This window comes from Balaenoptera musculus, chromosome X (genome assembly GCF_009873245.2).
Source record: "Balaenoptera musculus isolate JJ_BM4_2016_0621 chromosome X, mBalMus1.pri.v3, whole genome shotgun sequence".
NCBI classification, from domain to species: domain Eukaryota; kingdom Metazoa; phylum Chordata; class Mammalia; order Artiodactyla; family Balaenopteridae; genus Balaenoptera; species Balaenoptera musculus.
In genome coordinates, this window is record NC_045806.1 from 111,310,694 (window position 1) to 111,333,551 (window position 22,858).

General features: G+C 49.2%; 2 protein-coding genes and 1 long non-coding RNA gene across 3 annotated transcripts; 1 reads left to right on the top strand and 2 right to left on the bottom strand.

Annotated features, from left to right (window-relative positions):
• Positions 1–458: 458 nt before the first annotated feature.
• LOC118888366 (heparan-sulfate 6-O-sulfotransferase 2-like) lies at positions 459–3,565 on the bottom strand. The gene is given in 4 exon segments (XM_036839326.1): positions 459–630; positions 1,347–1,674; positions 1,677–1,864; positions 2,791–3,565. Coding segments are annotated over 4 exon segments (1,116 nt in total). The 5' UTR covers positions 3,219–3,565.
• Positions 3,566–4,940: 1,375 nt separating this feature from the next.
• LOC118889203 lies at positions 4,941–22,825 on the bottom strand. The gene is made up of 6 exons (XR_005018442.1): positions 22,716–22,825; positions 21,823–21,903; positions 17,852–17,959; positions 17,610–17,751; positions 7,548–7,684; positions 4,941–6,395 (listed from the first exon to the last, which is right to left on the bottom strand). It is a non-coding gene; the product is annotated as an uncharacterized LOC118889203 (long non-coding RNA).
• Positions 8,690–9,107, top strand: LOC118889202 (cytochrome c oxidase subunit 7B, mitochondrial-like). The gene has a single exon (XM_036840983.1). The coding sequence runs from the start codon at positions 8,742–8,744 to the stop codon at positions 8,982–8,984; it is 243 nt and encodes an 80-aa protein (XP_036696878.1). The 5' UTR covers positions 8,690–8,741; the 3' UTR covers positions 8,985–9,107.
• Positions 22,826–22,858: the final 33 nt, after the last annotated feature.

Here is a 22,858-nt window from a genome sequence, read left to right on the forward strand (position 1 = left end):
AGCTGGGCAGAAGAAACTGCCTGGCTCTGGCATTCCAAGAGGCATCAACAAAATATGGCCGTAGCCCTCACCATGAGGGGTTGGGGAGGCAGAGGAGGGAGTGGGGAGCCTGCCCAGGGAAGCAGCCTCCGGGACCCTTGTGGTCACCTCGCTGGGGAGACAGAGAGCATGGCCATGTCAACGAGACTCACCTTGTCCATTCCCCGGACTGCCTGCCGCAGCCCACATCTCTTTTAGGGAGAGTCGCAGAATGGGAGCCCTGACTGGGGCAACTGCACCCCAAAGAGTCCTTCCTACTACCCCCTTTATGGCACTCCATGACCTCCAGCAACTGGGCATTGCAGCTGGCTGGAGGAAAATGCCCTAGCTTCAAAAGCAAGTGGCTTTTCATAAAACGTTTCTTTCCGATTCAGCCCTGGGTTCCCATCAAGTTGGCTGGCGGCGCCCTGCTCTGGGGCTCAGAGTTTGTAAATCAGAAGAGGTTTCTCAAGACTGAGCCCCACATGGGATCCGGGGCAGCGTTCCACCTGCCCTTCGACCCGCGGGGTGCCCCTCGCACTCGTAAAGCGCCGCTGATGCCCGGCGTGCAGCCAGTAGTGCGGGGCGCAAGCTGGGTACCACGAGCTCTCTCTGGGTGTCCGCAAACAGCCGCAGAGGGACATTCATTCGCCCAGGGAGAGCAGAGCCAGTGGAGAGAAAGGAGGAGGGAGGCGACAAAAGTCAGGAAAGAAGAGAAAGAACAAAAAGGGTTAAAGAAAGAACGAGAAACAAAGTGAAAGAGGAAAACGGAGGGAAAAGGAAAGAGCGAGCGGCCAGGAGCTGGCAAGATCCCATGCACAAGAAAGAGAAAAAGGCAAATAGAGGAAGCGAGGGGAAAGGCAGGGGGAGGGGAAATGCGGGAGCGGGAAAGAAGAGAGAGCGAAAGGAGGCTTGGGAACCTGGGTGCGGAGAAAAGAAGCGAAAGGCTGGAGGGGCTCAGGGACGCGGCACTCAGAGCGTAGTTCTTTCGGGCCCTCCAGTGCGGAGCCTGCGTGCTGTACCCTGTCCCGGCGGCGGCCGGGGGGCGCTCGTGCCGGGCCTCCTGGCCGCTTCCCCCGCGCGCACTCCCAGCCGCCAAGCAGGCCAACCCGCGGGCAGACAGAGGAGCCGTCCCAGGTCGGAACGGACGAGCTTCCTGCAGCCGCCACAGCGCCACGAGCGCGCGCGCCGGGGCGCCACCGCAGGGGCGCCGAGGTGCTCCCTGGGTCGCCGGCAGCGGCTGGCCGCGCCTCCCGGCCCTCCGCCCGCCCCGGCCCGGGTCCGCTCCCGCGCCCCAGGGCCCCGCTCCGCCGCGGGCGCGCACTCACCTGGAAGGTCTCAGCCTGGCGTCGCGCTTGCCGTCCACCACGGCGGGCACGCAGCTGGTGAGCTCGGTCCAGTCGGCGTGCAGTCCGCAGCTCCAACCCGTGGAGAACCTGGAGAAGAGCCAGGTCTCCCGCTTACCCGGCCGGTGGCAAGTGCATTTCTTCTGACCCACGCGGCATTCGCACGGTTGCTCCAGCTGGATATTGCGCACCAGGTGGCGGCCGAAAGTGGTGCCTCCAGTCTTCTGGATGTGCAGGAACACGATCAGGTCATCGCCCTTGATGTCGAAGTCTACCTTGCGCAGGAGGTCGCCGCGGCTGAAATTGTAAGGGGCACGAACCTGGCGGAGCTCTCATCCTCCGAGCGGTACGGGTCCGGCATCGGGGAGCTGAACGCCTGCAGGCGGAGGAGTTGGCATTCTGTGCCGGGGCACACGTATTGGAGGACGATCACGGCAAATAGGAAGAGCATCACCAAAGCCAGCAGCAGCTTGTTGGATTTCTCATCCATGTTCCCGACGCTGGGGGAAACCCAAGCTCCTTACGTCAATCCCGCAGCTCAGCCCGCGCTCGCCGTGCGCCCGTACCGCCCCCCTCCCCCTGGCGCCGCCGTTGCGCCCCTTTCCCCCTCCCCTCGGCACCGAGTACTCCACCGCGGCGGCGGCGGCGGCGGCGGCGGCGGCGGCGGCGGCGGCGGCGGCGGCGGCGGCGGCGGCGGCGGCGGCGGCGGCGGCGGCGGCGGCGGCGCCCTTCCCCGCTTCCTTCCTTCCCGGCAGGCTCAGCGCTGCGGCTTCTGCCGCACACACCCCCCTCCCCCCGACTCCTTCCCGCTGGCCGCCTGCCCTCTCCCAGCGCCAGAGCTCTCCGGAGCCGCTTCGCGGGGTTTCGTACCCGTGGGACCCCGCCTGACCCGGTTGCCCCACTCCTCGACTCATACCACGGGTGCGAGCCCCCGCGCGTCTTGTTCCACTCTCGGTGGCTCCGTGACTCCCATCCCCATCCTGCTTCGCCCGCCGGACTCTCCCGGGCGCTTCTGCCCCCCAGTCCCCTTGGCGCGCACGCCGCCGCCTCCTCGCCTGCCCGACTCTCGGGCTCCTTCCCCGTGCGCCCCGAAGCCCTGCTCTTGCCCGCATCGGGTTGCCCACCTTGGGGGACGCCTCAAGGGAGCTCGGAGCCAGGCGTTCGGAGTTACCCTGGGGGAAGGGGGTCCGCCGGCAGCCCGACTTGCTAGCGGAGACGCTGCGCTACGGGTGCCCGCGGAAGCGCGGGGAGGGAGCCGCAGCGTAGCCAAACGCGCGCCGCGCCCCTCCGGAGCCCCGGAGCCCGGCCGCCGCGGGCCAGGCGGAACTTTGCGCCTTTCTCTCCCCTCGAGGCTGCCTTCCCTTCCCGCACGGCTCTCGCGCGCCCTGGCCCGGGAGCGCGAGTCCCGCTTTCGCCTAAAACGTACCTGGCCAAGGGACCGAAAATCTTGGAGAAGATCGCGCCGAGCACGTGCTTCAGCGAGTGGCCCAGGGCGGCCAGGCCCCGGGTGAGCAGGGCCCGGCAGAGGGAGCCCAGGTCCCAGCGTCTCCTGAGGTCGTGCATCCGCCTGCGGCGGCCTCGGGCCAGCAGCGCGAAGAGAGGGGCGCGCGCGGCTCCCGCCAGAGAGGAAGAAGCCTTTAGGGGCTCGTCCAGGAGCGGCTGGGAGTTGAATCCGCGAGACACACCCCTAGGAGGGCCCGCGCGGACTGAGGCGGCGACTGATCCGGGCCGGCTTGCTGCCAATTCGGCCTCTACTCTGGAATGCCGGCGGGGACAGGTGGTGCGGGCGGGCGCTTCTCGCTCCGGTTGCAACGGCGGCCCGAGCGCCCGGGCTGCACACGCAGGCAGTGCCATTACCCCCTTCAGGCAACTCAGGGTACTTAGGATCTGGAGCGAGCTTGAATTTATGTAATAATGCCTCACGCCTAAGAGCTCAAACCACTTAACAAGCAGAGGACCTGGGTTTTCTCCTGTCTTGGGGGACGGAGGTCACTCCAGTGAGCACATCAGTACACTTTGGCCTGTAATTTCAACCTCCCCTAAAATAGCAAGGGCGCAAATTGGACCTTTTCCCTCTCTCCTTGCCAATTTCCATTCTCCAACGGAAACGGGGGCATTTTCTGAAAAGGTAAGTCAGCATGAAGGAAAAGCACGACCAAAAAACGTTTCAGAATGGGAATTTGAGCTTTTTTAGAGCAGGGACTGGCCCTTACTCCCCTCTTCTTGCTCAATCCTCAGCATCAAGCCCCGTGCCTACAGGAAGGCTTCACTCATATAAGGTGTATTAAAAGGAACGTACATGACTAAATACTACATCAGAGGGGGGCCATCTAATCCAAGGTGATGTGACAAATGAGGAAACTGAGGCCCAGAGAGGGAAAGGGACGTGCCCAAGGTCACACAGCAGAACCTCAGCGTTTGAACCCAGGAAGCCATCCATTTCCTAACAGCACCTTTTCTAATAAATAGGTGCAGACCATCCTCAAGCCAAGCGTCCAAAAGGCTCTTTTCGGATACAGGACCAGCAATGTAAGGATTAGCAAGAGAAGAAGGAATGTCCCTTTAGGACAAGGTCCCCAGGACTCAGAACGCAAGACCGTCCCCTTCCGATTGTTCGGGTGGAGCTTGCTGCATACCGGGAACTGGTATTTCCGTGAATAAGTGCCCACCGCTGTCTAGTCCCACCGCTGCAGAAGGAGCACGGGGTGGCAGCAGTGTCTCAGAGCAGCGCTGTCTGGGAGGTGGGGGCCGGTGAGATGAGTCCCTCCAGAGACAGGCTCTCCTACGATCTCCCTCAGAACATTTGGGCCCCTCACTGAACCCTGCTCCATCCCTCTTCTATTCTCTCTGCGTAGTGAAGCAGCAAGCGCTGGTCTGGGGATCCTGAGTTTCTGTCATTTCCTTGCTGGGCAGCCCTGGGATAATGACCTGCCCCTCCTGAGCCTCAGGTTCCTCTTCTGTAAAATAGGACTAATTCCTCCTTTTTGACCATCTGGGTCACTGTGAGGATGGCCTTTGGGCAAGTCCAAATATGAGGCAGTGTTTACCTGCTGCTCTAAGCTCCGAGGTGCTGACCGAGTCACGGGCCAGTGAAGGCAGGGGCTCTTCTCAGGCGATTTCACAGCTGTGCCCCCTGCCCTTACCTCCCCCCCACCCCAGATGTCCCCAGTCCTGGCTGAACTTCCATGTGGCCCCCAACCTACCGGGGACAGTGAGAGACCCTTTGTCTGGCTGCAGGCATGAGGGATTCTTGAGAATCCTGCATTTCAGGCATTTTACCTGTCCGGCGGCGCATCCTGGGGGGAATGCTCTGATGAACTTATACTAAGGAGCCAGATGCCGCAACTTACAAGGTAGACCTCCTGGCATCCCCGAGAGCTACCCTGATGCCCCCAGGCTTGTAGGACATGTCTGCGAGGGCAGGTGACAGGGGAGCCACGAGGGTGGGTCCCTCAGGAGCTCAGCCTGCCGGCTGTCCCTCCCTTCTCCCCGGCCACCCATTCAACCTCTTTGTTCTCTCCAGTATGTGGCTCTCCTCACGGTGTCATCTGAGGACCACCGCCACCACCCCCAACCATTACACCATCATGATGACATTCAGTGGATCCCCAGAGAAACACTGCTGGAACAGTGGGTCACACGTTCATGCCCCCAGCAACTAACTCCGGAGTTTCTGCTCTAAGAGAGATGGGTGGGACTGGAACATGGGAAAGTGCCTTGGGTGGGGGTGGGAGAGTGGTAACCAGTACAGAGAACAATCAGGACTTACTCATTTAGGTCACGAAGAGGAACACATTCACATACAGTCCGACTCCCAGAGCAAGGGGCAGTAAGGTTGGTGGTTTTGCTCTGTGCAAAGAAGGAACAGGAAGGGGCTGTAAAGTCTGGTTTCTGAGATCAGATATGTCACTAACAATCTAGTGTGAATACATACACCAGCTCACTGGAGGATATTTGCATTTACAAGCCTTTCCTCCACCCTCGTGCTATAAGAAAAAGAAAGAAGTGAATCTCTCATGGTGGATTTCATATATCAGAGTTCCTAAAAGTGGGAAGAAACTTTGGGGGGCAGTAGGGGAGCCCACAAGTCTCAGAGGACCCTTCCTGGGGTGAGGGGGCTCCCTGCTAAGAAGAGGGAACTCTTCCTGTGTGTGTCCCAAAGCGCCGCGTTCTCCTGAGGCCAGGCCTGGACCTTGGCAGGACGTTCCAAGACCTCTTGCAGCGCTGGGCTGGGCCCACCTCCCAGGAACCGGTTCCTCTCAGGAACCGAATAACAAAGATCCTGATACTCTAGAAATCAGCCCTATTTTGGAGATTGGGGAGGGGGGCAGAAGAGGAAGCAAACTGGCTGAATTGTCAGGTCTGTGGTTTTGCACCTCCTTCATTCTTAGGGCAGCCTGAGTTGCTGCGTGTGTGTATATACTTGGGATTCAGGACTTGGAAGGTGAAAAGGACTCTGCAGTCTGATCAGGGCTTCTGGTTGTCTCCACAGTGTGGTGTGCTTTGCATTATTTTTCCAGAACCTTGTCCTTCCATGGTTTCCACAAAAGGCTGCCGATTCTGGGAGTATAAAGGTCAGGCTGGCTTGCATACTAAGCAGTGCGCTCCCAAATATGCATCTGGTTTTGCTGGAGTCTGAGAGGAGAGCAGGAGATGGCTGAGAAAGTGCTGGCCTGGCAGTCCAGCGACCTGGGTTCTTGCATTGACTGCTGTGAATGAGACCCCGTATTGACCCCGAGGAAGATACTTGTTCGCTCTTGGGCTCAGCTTCCCTATTTGTAAGAAGGCAAAGTCGGTGTTGTGCCTTGAAGGGCACCTTCCTGCTCTCACATGGTAAGTCACACGCTTTTCTTGTCTTTCTCAGGGCCAAAGTGCTGCCAAACCCTCAGCGCCTTGTTGCAGGGGAGAGCATGGCCCTCCCCGCTTTCTGTGACACTCACATGGCGGGGGTGGGGGGGGCACCAGGCCATCAGCAGCTGGACTTGTTCTGAGCCTGTGTGGCAGGGGTAACAGCAGGGTCCCCTGTTCAAACTGAAACAGAAACAGTGAAAACTCAATGTCAAAGAAAGTGCTGCCATTCTTTATACAGAGCATAAAACACTAAAAAAAAACATGCTTTCCCCTTATCCTGAGCATTCGCCTCAATGCTGTCTTTCCAGCTGTCGCTAATTTAAAACAAAAAAACGCTCATACTCTCAATTATAGGTGATTTTTGTCACAAAGATTGAAGGCATGCAAAGTATTGAGTCACTTCGTTGCTGGTTTTATGCGTCTCTCCAAACTGAATGAGCAGCAGTGCTTCACGGAAAGCGCTGCTCTGAAATTCCAGCTTTAATATTCTAAACAGGTTGAGTGTGTTATAGACGGCACTCTCAACCGTTGTCTACTTTTCCCCCACGAAGCATTGACTTTTATTTGTTTAGCTTTAAAAAAAGAAAAAAAGCCATGGGGCTGAAGGAATTAAAAGAGGAGGATATGCCGGGGTGAAGTGTGTGCTGAATGAACGTGTGCTGCAAAGGCAAGAGAAAGAAGCACTGGACCAGGGTTCATGGTCGACTCTGAACATGCAGACCCGTGGCTGCCCTTCTCCCGATGGGGGCTCCCCACTATTTCCCTGACGGTGACACCACCACTTGTCACTGACAGCCAATGGAAGAGTCAGTTCAGGCAGGGCCTTGAAAGCCATGGTGTCCCAAGGCCTGGCAGCCACCATAGGCAGCAGGTCAGACTCTGCTCCTGTGACAGTCACATCACTTCTTTGAGCCTCAGTCTCCGATCTTAGAAAATAGCCTGACCAGGTACCTTCCAAAGGCTGGCTTAGGCGTATAGTAAAGAGGAAGCCAATCTGAAATGAACTTACTTTAAAAAGGAGAGAGCACAGGCTTGGAGAGCTCATCACCCTGGGGTTTCATCAGGGTTCTCTGAGCTCGCTCAGAGCCTCAGTTTTCTTATCCATGAAAATGGGGCTATAACAACCTCCCTGGGTTGTTGTATGAGTTAACAAAAATAATCTCTGGGGAGCACTCAGTCTAGTTCCTAGAAGGAGTAGACTTGAGTAAATGTTCCTTCTTCTTCCCTTTTGACTCTATCTTTGGTTTGAGCTCTCGGCTGCATTTCCCACAACAGTAACATACACACATTTAATGACAGGTGGCTGGCTTTGCCCCCACCCGTCTTCTTTACCTGCTGTCTTTTCTCACCCTCCCTCCACACCTCTCCAGTGCTCTCCTGGCTGGTGTCCCCTGGAGGAGGAAAGCCTCTGATCTGTTTAATCGCGCAGAGGAGTGGGACATGTCCACGTGACCCCTGGCAGGAGACATCTACAAAAGAGGAGGAAGAGGGCAGTGCTTCTACCAAATGTCAAATAGATAGCTAGTGGGAAGCAGCCGCATAGCACAGGGAGATCAGCTCCGTGCTTTGTGACCACCTAGAGGGGGGTGGGATAGGGAGGGTGGCAGGGAGACGACGCAAGAGGGAGGAGATATGGGGATATATGTATATGTATAGCTGATTCACTTTGTTATAAAGCAGAAACTAATACACCATTATAAAGCTATTATACTCCAATAAAGATGTTAAAATAAATAATAAAAATTTTTTAAAAAAGAGGGCAGTGCTTTACCCCAATGAATGATCCCCACCATAAGACACGATGAAACATGCATAACAGGCCAGTGGAGGAGATGCTTGGGGAGCCGAGGTGGAGTAGAGTCACGAGTTATAAGTATGTGCAGAACTTACAGGGCCAGCCCCACTGTCAATTATTGACACTAATTTTCAACTCCGTTCACTTCAAAAGTTAATGGTCGATCTGGCCAGAGCAGTTTCGACTTGTTCAGCTAAGAGAACCACAGTGGTCAGATTGCAAAACACAGTCAGTTTTGTGTTTGATCTGTATGAGCCAGAGCCGGGCCACCAACACCCATTCACCGTGGCCAAGTAAAAAGAGCACCAAGCCGGAGCCCAAGAAAACAATGTTTGAGTCTCAGTTCTGCCGCCAGCTCACTGTGTGACCCTGGGCTAGTCTCTTGACGTCTCTGGGATTTAGCTGCTGACCTTGATAAACCGAGGGCCTGCATTAGATGACGCTGAAGGCCCGTCCCAGCAGGCACTTGCTGTGATCTAAGCTACGCCAGCTACTAAAAGAGCTGAGGAGGGACCCCACTTTGTGTGGGCAAAAATGCACTACCGAAGATGGCCCTCCAGCTAGTGGCTGAGTCTGAAAAGCAAAAGAAGGACTTTCATAAGGAGCAAACTTTCTTAGAGCAGTGGGTAAGAAAGAAACTTGAAAATAAGCCTTCCGGGCTTCTACCGACTTGGAAGGTGAAGTCAAAACTGAAGGACTGGAGTTGCCGCCGTTCTGTCTTTAGCTTCACGATGCTTCCCTTGGCCAAAAACGCACTAAGTCGTCTCGGAGTTCGAAGCATTCAGCAAACAATGGCAAGGCAGAACCACCCGAAGCGGGCACCTGATTTCCATGACAAACATGGTAATGCTGTATTAGCCAGTGGAGCCACTTTCCGTGTTGCTGTATGGGCATATACAGCAACACAAATTGGAATAGAATGGAACCTGTCCCCTGTTTGCAAAGTCACCCCAAAGGAATGGAGAGAACAGTAATCATCCCAGCTGGTTTAATACTGAATTGTTTCAAAACCAACTCATAATTGATGCCAAGTAAAAAGCATTATGTACCCATTAACATATGGCGTGATTGTAGAAATAAAGTACATTTGAAAACTTAAAAAAAAGAACTGAAGGACTGGGACTTCCCTGGTGGCGCAGTGGTTAAGAATCCTCCTGCCAATGCAGGGGACACGGGTTCGAGCCCTGGTCTGGGAAGATCCCACATGCCACGGAGCAACTAAGCCCGTGCACCACAACTACTGAGCCTGCACTCCAGAGCCCGCGAGCCACAACTACCGAGCCCCCATGCCGCAACTACTGAAGCCCGCACGCCTAGAGCCCGTGCTCCGCAACAAGAGAAGCCACTGCAATGAGAAGCCCGCACACTGCAACTAGAGAAAGCCCGCGCGCAGCAACAAAGACCCAATGCAGCCATAAATAAATAAATAAAATAAGTAAATTTATATTAAAAAAAAAAACTGAAGGACTGGGGAAAAGTGTTGAGAAGTGACCTCCAGCTGACACAAAAGCCCTAGGTGGTTTTAATAACGATAATAACTAAACCAAGAATGGCCTTGCCTGGTCCACAGCCTCCCACTTGTTTGCCTACTCTGGGGTCTTTGCAAGAGAGGAGCACACCCATTGCTGACCTCCTGACTGGTCTCCGTGGGAGTTCCAGTTTTGGATAATAAAATACAAAAGCTGAAAATTATATCTCAGAGCAACACAAAGGATTTGGAGGAAGCTAGCCTTGAGGCCAAAGTGGCTCCCAGGAAAAGGATTTCTTTGTCACTCAAATGGGCTTGAAGGGGAATGTTTTAGAAGAACAACCCAGGAAAAGAGAAAATTAGCTTAGAGAAATCATACATGTCACAGACTAAATGAAAATTAACTTTTAATCAGAGCGAGCCAGACTAGACTTAACTGGGCTTGAGAGCAAAACCTGGAAAAGGACTTACTTTTTCATGTACATATTTTCAAAATCCACATTTCGCCAAAAGGCATGAGAATGCAGAAAGCTACAACGTTAGAGCAGCAGGGGAAAATGAACTTGGTAAAAGACACGTTGAACGTTCATCTCCAGTGAAGAAAGTTGCCTCAGTGGGTACCATCTTGTGAAAGATTTAGCTGATGCAGAAGACAATATTCAAGTCCCCAGTGAGAAGAGTTGATAGGAATGAATGAAGGGTGAGAACTGTAATGGGGGGCGGTTGAGGGGAGAGCAACATTTTGTCAAGGATGCCCCAGTGCTCTGCACAATGGTCATGTCATGGCCATGGTCATGTCTCCTGCAGGCTGACTCCAGAATGTTTAGCAAACTATGCCAGTGAGAGCTCCCGGACTCAACACCTATTATGTATCAAGCACTTGGCTAAACACTTTACGTGCCCTCTCTCAATTAATGTGCTCAGCAGCCCAATGAGGTGGTTACTTCTGTTGTACTTAGTTTACAGATGAGTAAACTGGGTTTTACAGAGTTACAGCTACCCAGCTAGGAAGTAGTAGAGCTGGGACTTGAACCCAAATCTGTCAAACTCCACAGTGACTCCGATGCCCCAGCGATCCTCATGCAGCTCCAAGATGTCTGGGCATGAGCTGGAGAGTGTGAGCTCTCATGTCCCCAAATGGAATATCAAGAGACTTAGATAGTCCTCATCCTAGGCAGGAGAGCTGGGCGGAGAGAGATCATGGTGTGTGTGTGTGTGTGTGTGCACGTGCGCATGCACACACGTTTGTCCACGCACATGCTCTGAGAGCACTGAAGGAGATGGAGGGTAGGGGCCCAGAGTCTGAATTTTAGTAAAGAGGGAAGCAGAGATGGAGACACTGCGAACTGGGTAACTCAACGTGCACACAACCTTGGGACGTCACCCACATTATCTGATAGTGTTATTTTTTGGAAGTGTCATAAGCAACTTTGCCCACTCCACTATGCAATAACCTTCTGGAAGGCTGGGACTTCAGCTTCTTCATTTTTAAAACTTCTCCATAGCTCCCAATAGCAATAATATTTGGTCTAAGGCTTCTCAGTTGACCAAATACTTTCACAGACACTGACTGGACCTTCATAACAACTCAGCGAGGCGGCCGTCGTTGTCCTCACTTTATCTGTGAGGAAAATGGTGTGCCTTAGGGCCGAAGGAACTTGGTCAAGGGCACACAGCTGATACGGAGTTGCCACTGCTGACCACCCCCTTAATCCACCCAAGCACACATGCCAACATGAGGTAATGCCAAGGCACCTCACAAAGGATCTGGCACAGAGTAGGTGCTCAAGAGATGTTAGTTTTCCCCTTACTTGACAATATATGGTTTTAAAATGTTTTCTTTGCACTAACTATATCCTACTGGGTACCCCAGTATCTTCAACAGAGACTGGTCCACGTTCTCAGAGAGCTTACCATTGATGTAAGGAAATACAGCCAACGTGTGTGAACCTGAGGATAGTGAGCCACTGACTAATCCGTGACACAGGCTCTAATGCAGTGAAAGCTCTGAGGACGCTCCACAGTGGGCCGGAATGGTCAGAGGTTCCCTAGCAAACATCAGGGGGAAAGGCCTGGAACAGCCGATCAATCCACTCTCCCCTCCTTTTTGTCTGCATCCCAGAAAGAGGAACTTTTGCTGATAGAAACTGTTTTGATCACCTTTCCTTGTGCCCAGTGACCCGGTCCCTTCCTTGTCAACGAGGTTGTATGAAAAGTGTCTTAGCTCCAGAAGATGTGGTCCATATACACAATGGAATACTACTCAGCCATAAAGAAGAATGAAATAATGCCATTTGTACCAACATGGATGGACCTAGAGATTATCATACTAAGTGAAGTAAGTCAGAAAGAGAAAGACAAATATCATATGATATTACATATCATGTGGAATCTGAAATATGACACAAATGAACTTATTTATGAAACAGAAACAGACTCACGGACATAGAGAACAGACTTGTGGTTGCCAAGGGGGGAGAGGGGGTGGGGGAGGGATGGATTGGGAGTTTGGGATTAACAAACGCAAACTATTATAGATAGATAGATGATAGATAGATAGATAGATAGATAGATAGATAGATAGATAGATAACCAAATCACTTTGTTGTACACCAGAAACTAACACAACATTGTAAATCAACTATACTTCAATAAAATAAAAAAAAATTTTTAAAGTGTCCTAGCTCTCCCCAGCTACAAATGCCACCCTCCATCTATGGCACCAAGACTGTGACATTGTGAGGTCTTTCATCAAGTGGGCAGTATGTGGCCACACAAGCACACCACAGTTTGTATCAACATCCACAGCTCCATTAGAACAAATAGTTTATTTTTGAGACCAAGTCAATAAGCTGCTTTTTCCAGGGAGAAGAGCGAGCAGGACAGACACAGTTCAAGTAAAATAAAAGACACTCAGCATTTCACCCTAAATGTTTCCATAGTTCCAGATCTCGCCAGCGGTTTGGTAGCAAGTCAAAGCAGAAACTGACATTTGGTGTTCCAGAGTCTTCTGGAAGACAGCCAGATAATGAATTGTCAAATGAACAGCTTCTGGCTCTCTTATCAAGGACAAATCCTACTCCAGCTGAGATGCTAGCAAACTAACAACAACGAGAACAACAATAATTTGCCGGGATGATGCAAACCCAGAATGCGGGAGAGGCTATTTTCTTTGTTGACTGCGTCTGGAAATATGGCTAGATGTGATTTATCATCTGCATTAGATGCTCTTCCATAACATCCTAAACAGACATTTTATGCTGGATATCAACTGGAAAAATTTTTATTCCACACTAATTTCATCAAAACCTGGATAGTTGATACAGCCAGATTTCGCCAAATGAGGGAGAATTAGTATGATATAAACTATTCACTATAAAGACATTACTATATTCTCTAAGCCTTCTTTGAGCTCTGTTATACACTAGAGTTTGTGGCCTAATACTTGGATTAAAAGCGGAGAGTAGGATATTCAGGCTGAATTGTGCCTCCCCCCAAGACCCCTGAAACTGATCTGAAATGATAAGGCAGTCCCTCTTAGGAATATTTACAGACTGTTCTTCGTGTAAAAGAACATAAGAAGTCCCCAAAAGCGGAAGAAACCGAGTGCCCTGAGCAGATCCTTTTCCTGCCCTTCATTCTCAAAAGTTCGCTGCAAAGGCTGTGGTCAAGTGCTGCAGGCTGCTCTTTCATCTCCGTAACCTGAGTGCCTTTGCAGAACAGGCTCCCTCTCCGGTATTCAGTGAATTCCGAGTCAAGTCCAGGCTCGAGTCAGCTGCCTCCATTGTAAGTCTTTTGCAATTCGACGGATGGCTTGACCCTTATGCCTTGAGGATTGGAATCTCCTGGGCAGGGATAGGATTTCACTTTCCATGTCTACAGTGCTTGCACCAAGTTTATTAATATAGTCTGTACAGGGGGATCACATTGAGAGCAAGCTGGAATCCACATCACAGAGCCTGTGGCTTGAAGCTAGGCTGAGCCGAGCCCCCAGGAGGAGACTGAGTCACCCTAAGCATCCAGTCACCCTGGGGAATTTTAAGAATTCAAAATCAAGTTCAAGTCAATCCTGTCTAAGACACTGTGTCTTTCCTTCTATATCAGCCCCACTCTCCCAGACATCTCACCCACGCCTGGAGGTGCACTTCAACGTGTTAAGGGGGAAGAAAGTAATCTGGGAAACACCTCAGGTGTTACCTCCACGGAGGAGTTAGGGACTCAGAGTTTAAAATGAATGAATGAGGGCTTCCCTGGTGGCGCAGTGGTTGAGAATCCACCGCCAATGCAGGGGACACGGGTTCGAGCCCGGGTCTGGGAAGATCCCACATGCCGCGGAGCAACTGGGCCCGTGAGCCACAACTACTGAGCCTGTGCGTCTGGAGCCTGTGCTCCGCAACAAGAGAGGCCGCGATAGTGAGAGGCCCGCGCACCGCGATGAAGAGTGGCCTCCGCTCGCCACAACTAGAGAAAGCCCTCGCACAGAAACGAAGACCCAACACAGCCAAAAATAAATAATTATTTTTTTTAAAAATGAATGAATGAATCATAAGTACAGTGATGTATCCCAGCCTAAGAATCAATAAGACCATGGGAGGAGCTGGCAACTATAGCGGAAAGAACACACTTTCTGGAGTCAGGCCAGGATTTGGATCTCCATCTGGCTCCTTACTAGCTGTCTGGCCTCAGGCAAACACTTAGCCTTCCAGGGCCTCAGTTTCCTCCTCTGTACAATGGGGATAATCCTAATCAGCTGTCTTGTCAGGTATGCAGGAGAAACTAGAGAGATAATGTACATAAAGCACCTCTTAGAGGACCTGGCAGAGAATAGGTATCCAACAAGTGGCAGCTACTGTTATGGAACAGGGCAGGAGAGATGGCTGGGTCTGCCTTAGTGTCCTCCAGTCCTGGGTGACTGTGTGCCTCCACTGTGGACAAGAATTACTCTGCTCAAATACGACACTGGATCGATACATGTGCTTTACTCTTTCTTCTACCTTCATGTCTTTAGTGACCCAAGTCATTCATGACTGCAAACCCTATGCAAGTTCAAATATCATAGAAAACACAAAAATTCTCTTGACCCACATCTAATCCCACTCCCTTTCCTCAGGGCAATCACTGGTTTCAGTTCGTTTTGTAGGTTGGGGGGCTTTTTTGGTAAGCAAGTGCATATAAGAATTGACATATAAAAAAAAAACCAGTGTTGTTTTATGTGGGTTTTTGGTAAAAAACCAAAATGTATGTTTTGCATGTATGTTTCAATATTTTATTGAAGTATAATATGCATATGGAAAAGCGAACATAGGCTAAGTGTACAGCTGGAATTTTCACAAACTGAACACACATGTAATCAGCACTCATATCAAAAAACAGTACCATCAGGAATTTCCTGGGAGTCCAGTGGTTAGGACTCTGCACTTTCACTGCTGAGGGCACGGGTTCAGGCCCTGGTCGGGGAACTAAGATCCCACAAGCCATGCGGTACGGCCAAAGAAAAAATTACCATTACCCCCAAAGCCTCTTTTGAGACCCTTTCTAGTCAATAAACTCCCAACTGTGGCCACTATTGTGACTTATATCAGCGTAAATTAGTTTTGCCTGCTTTTGTACTTTACACAAATTGAATCATACAGTGTATTAGTCTTACGTGGCCACTGTAACAAATTACCACAAACGCCACAGCTTAAAACAACACAAAACTATCATCTCACAGTTTCTGTAGGTCAAACATCCAGGCACAGTGTGGCTGAATTCTCTGCTCAGGGCCTCCCAGGGCTGAAATCAAGGTGTCCACCAGGACTAGGGTCTCCTCTAAGGCTGGGTTCCTCTTCAGAGTTCACTGGTTGTTGATAGAATTCATTTCCTTGTGGTTGTAGGACTAAGGTCCCCGTTTTCTTGCTGGCTCTCAACCAGGGGTCATTCTCAGCAACTAGAGGCCACTCATGTTCCTTGTCACAAGGCCTCCTCCACATTCAGGCCAGCAACAGAGAATTTCTCTAATGTCAACCCGCCTCACGCTTTAACTCTGACTTCCTCTTCTGCCAGCAGCCAAAGAACATGCTCTGCTTTGAAAGAACTCATTTGACCAGGTCAGGCCTCCCCTGGATAATCTCCCTATCTTAAGGTTCACTGCTTTGGGACTGTAAATCCGCAAAATTCCTTTACAGCAGTACCTAGATTAGTGTTTGACTGAGTAACTAGGGGCAGATATGTGTCTACCCGGCTCCAGGCATCTTGGAGGGTCACTGAAGAATTCTGCCACGTGCAGTATGTCCTCTTCGATGTCTGACTTCTTCCACTCAACATTATGTTTGTGAGATTCACCCATATTGTGAGGATCAGGTCTTTTGGTGAACATGTGTACGTACAGAAATAAACACTTTTTGTTATAAGACACTAAAGTTTTGGAGTTCTTTGTTACCACAAAATAACCCAGTCTATCCTGACCTATACAGAAATCTGGAAGTGGAATTGCTATGACCAAGGGCAATAGATGCTGCCATACTGCCCTCCAGTAAGGCACTGCCCTGAATATTGTACAAGAGTATCTTGCTTGCCACATCCTTACCAACACATGTTATGATAGAAGCGTGTGTGTATAAATGAATTGTGGCCAATCTGAGCTTTATTTTGTACGCCTATAAAATAAGGATTTTACCCTGTGTAAGGATCCAGGAGAACAAGCCTAACAGCCCTGCCTGCCCAAACCACTAACATCACCACCAAGGACTGTGCATGTCCCTTACTGTGCTCTATTTTTTTTTCACGGAATTTATTACTCCCAAATATTCCATATATTTACTAATTTAGGATGTTTATTGTTTGCTTTCTATTTCCACCCACAAGGATATGAGCTTCTGCATGGCGGAGATCTCTGGTAGGTTACTGATAGATCCCAGAGGCCTAGAAGACTGCCTGACACACAGCAGGTGCTTAAAAATATTGGTTAAATGAACCAGTAAATATTAACTCAAGACATGAACTTGAGGTTATTATTATCAATAATTATAAGTTATTTTTACAGTAATTGTCATCATATTTTCTAAACCAAACAATTAGGTCACTGCCTAAAAAATAGTATTTTCTGAATTGAAATGTGGGAAAAGATTTAGTTATGCATTTGTAGCCATTAAATTTACTTTGTCCTTCTTATTCTACCTCATTTTTTATTTTACTTTACACAGGTTGCAGAGAATTTTTTTTAGAATACCCTAAATTCTTCCTGGATATGCTTATAAAACTGAGACTACTGGGGCTTCCCTGGTGGCACAGTGGTTGAGACTCTGCCTGCCAATGCAGGGGACACGGGTTCGAGCCCTGGTCTGGGAAGATCCCACATGCCACGGAGCGACTAGGCCCGTGAGCCACAACTACTGAGCCTGCGTGTCTGGAGCCTGTGCTCCGCAACAGGAGAGGCCGCGATAGTGAGAGGCCTGCGCACCGCGATGAAGAGTGGCCCCCGCTTGTCGCAACTGGAGGAAGCCCTCGCACGGAAACGAAGACCCAACACAGCCATAAATTAATTAATTAATTAATTAATTAATTAATTAATTTTTTTAAAAAAACTGAGACTACTGCAGAAAACCAGAGATTTAAAGATGCTCTCTTCCTAGAGCATTCTACCATACCAAAACAATAAACATTTGTCCCTGCAAATTCTGTCCTGAAATGTCTTCCCTTCTCACTGCAAGTAATCAATATGCTATTCTTCCTTCAAGATTGGAATCAGTTAGGGTCCAGAGCAGAGCTGTCAAAAAGAACTTTCTGCAACGATGGGGATATTCTTCATCTGCACTCCCCAAACCATAGCCACTAGCTACCTGTGGCTTCCAAGCACTTGAAATGTGGCTAGTGTGACTGAGGAATTAAATCATAACCCAACTTAATAAGAAGCCATTTTCATTCACTTTAATTTTAAGTAAGTTAAATGACCACAAGTGGCTAGTGGCTACCATATTGGACAGCACAGCTCTACAGGAAGGAAATGGAAGAATGGAACCCATTTTTGATCCTTTGATTATGGCAGCCAGAGGGATCCTGAGACTCAAAGGTGACAGAAGAAGGTGCCAGGCCCTTTTGTTCACAACCCCTTCCCCCAAGTGACAGAGAAGAAGGGACAGAGTGCTCTTACCTTCTCTCCTCAGATAGAGGAGCTTGGGCCGGGGGACAGAAGGACTCATGCTCTTATAGTCATTGGACATTGACTTGTTCCTTCATGCGGTCATTGGCTTTTAGGCTGTGTCTACACGGGCCCAGTGACTCAAGCCGGAACTCTGGATGTGAAACGGAATTTTGGAGACATGGATTTCAGAGCTCACACACAGTTCCCCTGCTCACACTATGCTTTGTGCAGCTCACCCTGGGGGCACTTACCTGCTGGAGGATTGGACATTTCAAAGGAGGTGGTAACCACTGAAGCAGGTAATGGATCATAAGGAAGTAAAGTCTAGATAGTTTATCCAGTCAAGAAAATAACCAGACCTAGGGTTGCAAAAGAGCAAAGAAAAATAATATTACCAATTTTGAGTTACTTCTTAGAGCAGAGAATATCTAGCTCTACCGCACTGTTATGAAATTAATTTGAAGTTGAGAAACTGCAATATATTACAGCTATCAGTCTCTCTGGACGGTTTTACAATCAACATGTAAGATATGAAAAAAGAAAGATGCCAATAACATATTAATGTGGTATTCGGTGTACAATCTTCTTTATGCAGCAGAATATTACAGCTGAGCAAACAATGATCAAAAAGTTGGTTCTCTTTTATACAAAGAAACAGAAGAAGGAAACTTGAACTTTAAATTATCCCACCTGTCATTTTCCATTGATTGAGTCTTCCTCATTAAGATAAATTCCGAGCTAGAATATCATTTTTATCTTTGGAGCTCTCCAGAAAGTATGCCCTTCAGCTACCTTGGTTTCTCTTTTTTTTTCTTTCCTTATTTTTTTCTTTTTCTTTTTCTTTTTTTCCTATATTGGCAGCTGCCAAGGAAGAATGGAACACTCTATCCCATTGTGTGTATCCCAAACTTCTTATTTGAGTTCTTCTGGAAATATATGTACCTGTAGCTTAACACCTGACACCCACTTGCAGATATACCCAAGCAAAGTCAGACGTCCCCTTTGTCTCTTTTGCATGCCATGTTGACACAAGAAGGGTGTGAGACTTCTCTTGGACAGAAGAGAACCCAAACTCAGCTCTACCGTAAACGAGCTGTGGGTGTCCTTTACCCTGATTCTCAGCTTCCTCTTCTGTCGAAAGGGAGACATGAATGAAGAGGGCAGGATGGCAAAGTGAGTCTGCTTTATGCCTTCTGGCTGGTTCTAACTCACTTCTTCTGACTTAGTTCCCTTCTCTCCCAGCATGCCGTGGCTCTGCTCAGTGACTTACTTCAACCCTCTCCAACAGCTAATGCTGATGTGATGCGGATATCCGTGCTAACTGGCAGATAGCAGGTGCTCACTCGGCATGAGTTCATCCCTCCCTCCCCTCTGTTCTCAGCAAAGCAGCTAGAGCTGCATGTTCATCAGAGGCCCCTTGTTCTCCCCCCTGCCCTTCGTTGCCAGGGATAAAATGAAGGGACAAAGCAGGAAGCACTCATGATGAAAACATGCTTACGAAGATAACACAGGTCCAAATGGACCCTGTGAAAAAGTGGAAGGGCAGAAGTTTCTGTTCAGTTGCCTCCCCCGACTCCTCACCCCTACACCCCTGGGGATCCACCTACTTCCCGACTGCCCCTACCTGTGGGCTCAGCACCCTCCTTTTCCCTTCTCTTGCCCTCCCCAAACCCACCTTCAGACCCTTCATTCACACTACAGTGTGGGCGAATGAGAACCCTCCTTGTTCCACATACATTTGCACGCGGATCAGAATCTCCAGTTAAACTGGATTGTTCTCGGGAGGGAGACGCAAGAGGGAGGAGATATGGGGATATATTTATACATACAGCTGATTCACTCTGTTATAAAGCGGAAACTAACACACCATTGTAAAGCGATTATACTCCAATAAGGATGTTTAAAAAAAAATGGATTGTTCTCTGAGTACAAAATCTCGGGCATCAAGCCGTGGGAGAATATTCTCCATTTCAAAGGCCTTTTCTGGAGTTCTGGAAGTAAGGCCGTGTAATTACATGCCCACAGGGGCGAGCCAACACCACAATGCCTCCTTGAGCCACAGGCAGGACCAACTATTTTCCCAGCGGAGATTGCCCAAGCAATGACCCACGAAAGGAGTCCTCCTAGGTCCCCGTCAGTTTGAACATGAGGGGGCAGCAGAGAGCAGGTGGCCAGAACTTCAGGAGCAGAATAAGTGTGGTTGGATAAAATGCTGCAGTTTGGAGACAGGTTTGTGAGGAGGCAGGTTGGAGATGGGGGCGAGGTTGATGTCAAGAGAACAAACAGTACGGGGTGGGGGGAGAGGAGGGGAATAGGTCTAGGCTTGAACAGACACCACTGTGGCTGGAGATAGAGAATAATGAAGGTATCAGAATCTCCAGATAAAGTCTCTAGGGAGGAAACAAAGGATTCTTCAAGAGCCTAGAGCAGCTCTTCCCAACTTCTGTGGGTTCTGAAAGGACCCAGGTTTGAAAATATGATGAAATCCAAAGGCCTTCTCTGGAGAAAGGTCAACACATAGATTTTTTTTTTTTTTTTTGGCATGGGTCGCCTCTTACTTTTTTTTTTAAATTAATTTATCTATTTTTGGCTGCATTGGGTCTTTGTTGCTGCACGCAGGCTTTCTCTAGTTGCATCGAGCAGGGGCTACTCTTCATTGCGGTGCACGGGCTTCTCATTGCAGTGGCTTCTCTTGTTGTGGAGCACGGGCTCCAGGCGCGCGGGCTTCAGTAGTTGTGGCATGCGGGCTTCAGTAGTTGTGGCTCACGGGCTCTAGAGCGCAGGCTCAGTAGTTGTGGCACACGGGTTTAGTTGCTCCACGGCATGTGGGATCTTCCTAGGCCAGGGATCGAACCCATGTCCTCTGCATTGGCAGGCGGATTCTTAACCACTGCGCCACCACGGAAGTCCTCAACACATAGATTTTACACTCAAACTCAAGAAGTGTTCAGCTTCCTGTCCAAACCCATGCGTGGACTCCAGGTCCAAAATTAATCTAGGTGCTTAGAAACAGTAGAAGCAAGGCCACGCGGTCACTCAGGTTTCTTATCCTCTTGGATGTGTAGACCTGGGCTGCCCACTCACTCAGGAAGGGGCACCCTGGCCTGTCTTCAGAGGTACTCGCATTTCTATTGGTTCTAAACAATCCCAAAGCAGCCTTGGACTCTGGAGTTTATTAAGGATTCACATATAAGATTTGGGGGTTCCCCTGCTACTCTCTACCACCATCTACTCGATAACATATTGAGATATTCCTAAGTGCCAAAGACTTTGCCTTTCTTACCTAAATATGGCCTCAAAGCAAGGAACAGTTACTCTTATCGTCCTCATTTTGTAAATAGCAAAACTGAGGTGACATCACTTGCCCAGGTTCACAGAGCCGGCCAGTCATAGGATCGCAACCATCCAGCACACTCTGAACCTGAAGTCTGGGTAGTCAACATTACCCACGCTGATGACCAGACCCAGCTCAGGCTTCAGAGCTTTTAGAGGAATATTTAAACATTGTTCTAGGGAGGAACGTTGTTCTGAAGGTCAGTTTTGAGTCTTTGCTTTTCTGATGAAGAGTGAAGATCCCAGTGGTTGGGATACTTGCCCAATATTGGTTAAGCAGGTGAGACACCCACCTGGGGCGGGGGGAGTGGGACCTGCGATGCTCACTTTCTCTACACCCTCAGTTCACGTGCTGCTTCTTTAAACACTTGACACACACCTCTCCCCACCCCCCAATAACCACACAGGTGTGTGAAGGCAAAAGCACTCCTGCTCCAGAAATCCACACAACCTGTGGAACTTTGTAGATATAAGTTGTTTTCTTCCCTTTTATTGTTATGTTCTCTTAGCTTTTAGTTGATAAAATGTATCTGTTAAAAGAGGGAATATTTTTTAGAAAACAAAGCAGAGCCTCTAGTGGTGCCGGCAGCTTCCTCCCCACTTGAGGACGGAGGTTTGGCTCTCTCACGTGATTATAGGAAAAGGTAGCATTGAGACATGGGTTCCATACCTGCTGTGGTAGTTAGATTGTAAAAAACATCAGTTTCCTTAAATAATTTTTTAAAACGTCACGTTTGTTAACTTACTTTTTGAACAACCACATGGAACATAAAATAGATATGATCACAGAGCAGGCATTTTAGAGAATAATGAAGTCAGACACGCATCACATAAATAACAGATTCCTGTGGGTTAACTTAACTTGTCTTTATAGCAAAAATACAGCTACCTTCCTTACTGTTCAATCTGCTGTCATCTTAGATGTCCGGGGCTTTTCACCAGCTTGATAAATAAATTGGATCAAAGCTTCCTATAAGAAAATGAAAAATAATTAAAAATGATGTTTCTCTCCATTTTTTCTTTGAATTTAAAATTCAGTTTATGTTAGAGAAGGCTACATACGTATACAAGAAAAATCTATTCTCCTAGAACACTTCCTACTTTGGGTTTTATTCAAAACATAGCTTTCCACTGATTATCGTTTCCCTTTTGGTCAGCTTCCTCATCACAGAAAGTCCTCATCCATTTACTACAAAGTTACCAAGTGGTTCTTTTCTCCTATCCTGCAACATTGGTATTTTCCTTATTCCAGTTAATGGAAGGTGCACTTTCCACGGCAGGTGGCAGGCAGAGCTCCTGATAAAATGGGCGGGTGCACAATGAATACAGGCAACGTAAATAAGGAAAATTCAGTGCCTGTGTCTTCTGTTTGCTCTATGCCTTGGGTTTCTGCTTCCCACGCAGGTTTGTCATGGCACTGGTGCCCCCTCTGTCACTCTCCTAATTAAAAAAAAAAAATGTTTTTCTTAACTCCCCTGCAAAGGCATGGCATTATGGCTGATATCCATGAAATATTCAGTGTGCTGGGTTTTGCTCGATTTCCCATATTAAAGCACATTTTAAAAAAAGCACACAAAAAAAGATTTTTATTTACTTCGTACAGCTACCTGGATTAATGAGAGTGTCCAGCCAACCACTGTCTGATATTTTAGCTCGAAGTTATTCTTTTTCCAGGAGGAAAATAAATTTTAATTAACATGATTTCTTCACATGCTTCTGAAGGGTATGGTGGTCTCACAATGACACACTCTGCTCTGGCACACAATATGGTAAAGCACTTACCTGTACAAGGTGGTTGCTTCCTGCAAAACGGCACAGTCCTCAAGAGGAGGTGGGAGATGAGCAAGAGAAATGGAAGAGAAGAGGGGAAGCGGAGAAGGAGGGAGGAAGAGGAGGACGAGGAGGGTGCAGGAGAAAATTCTTGA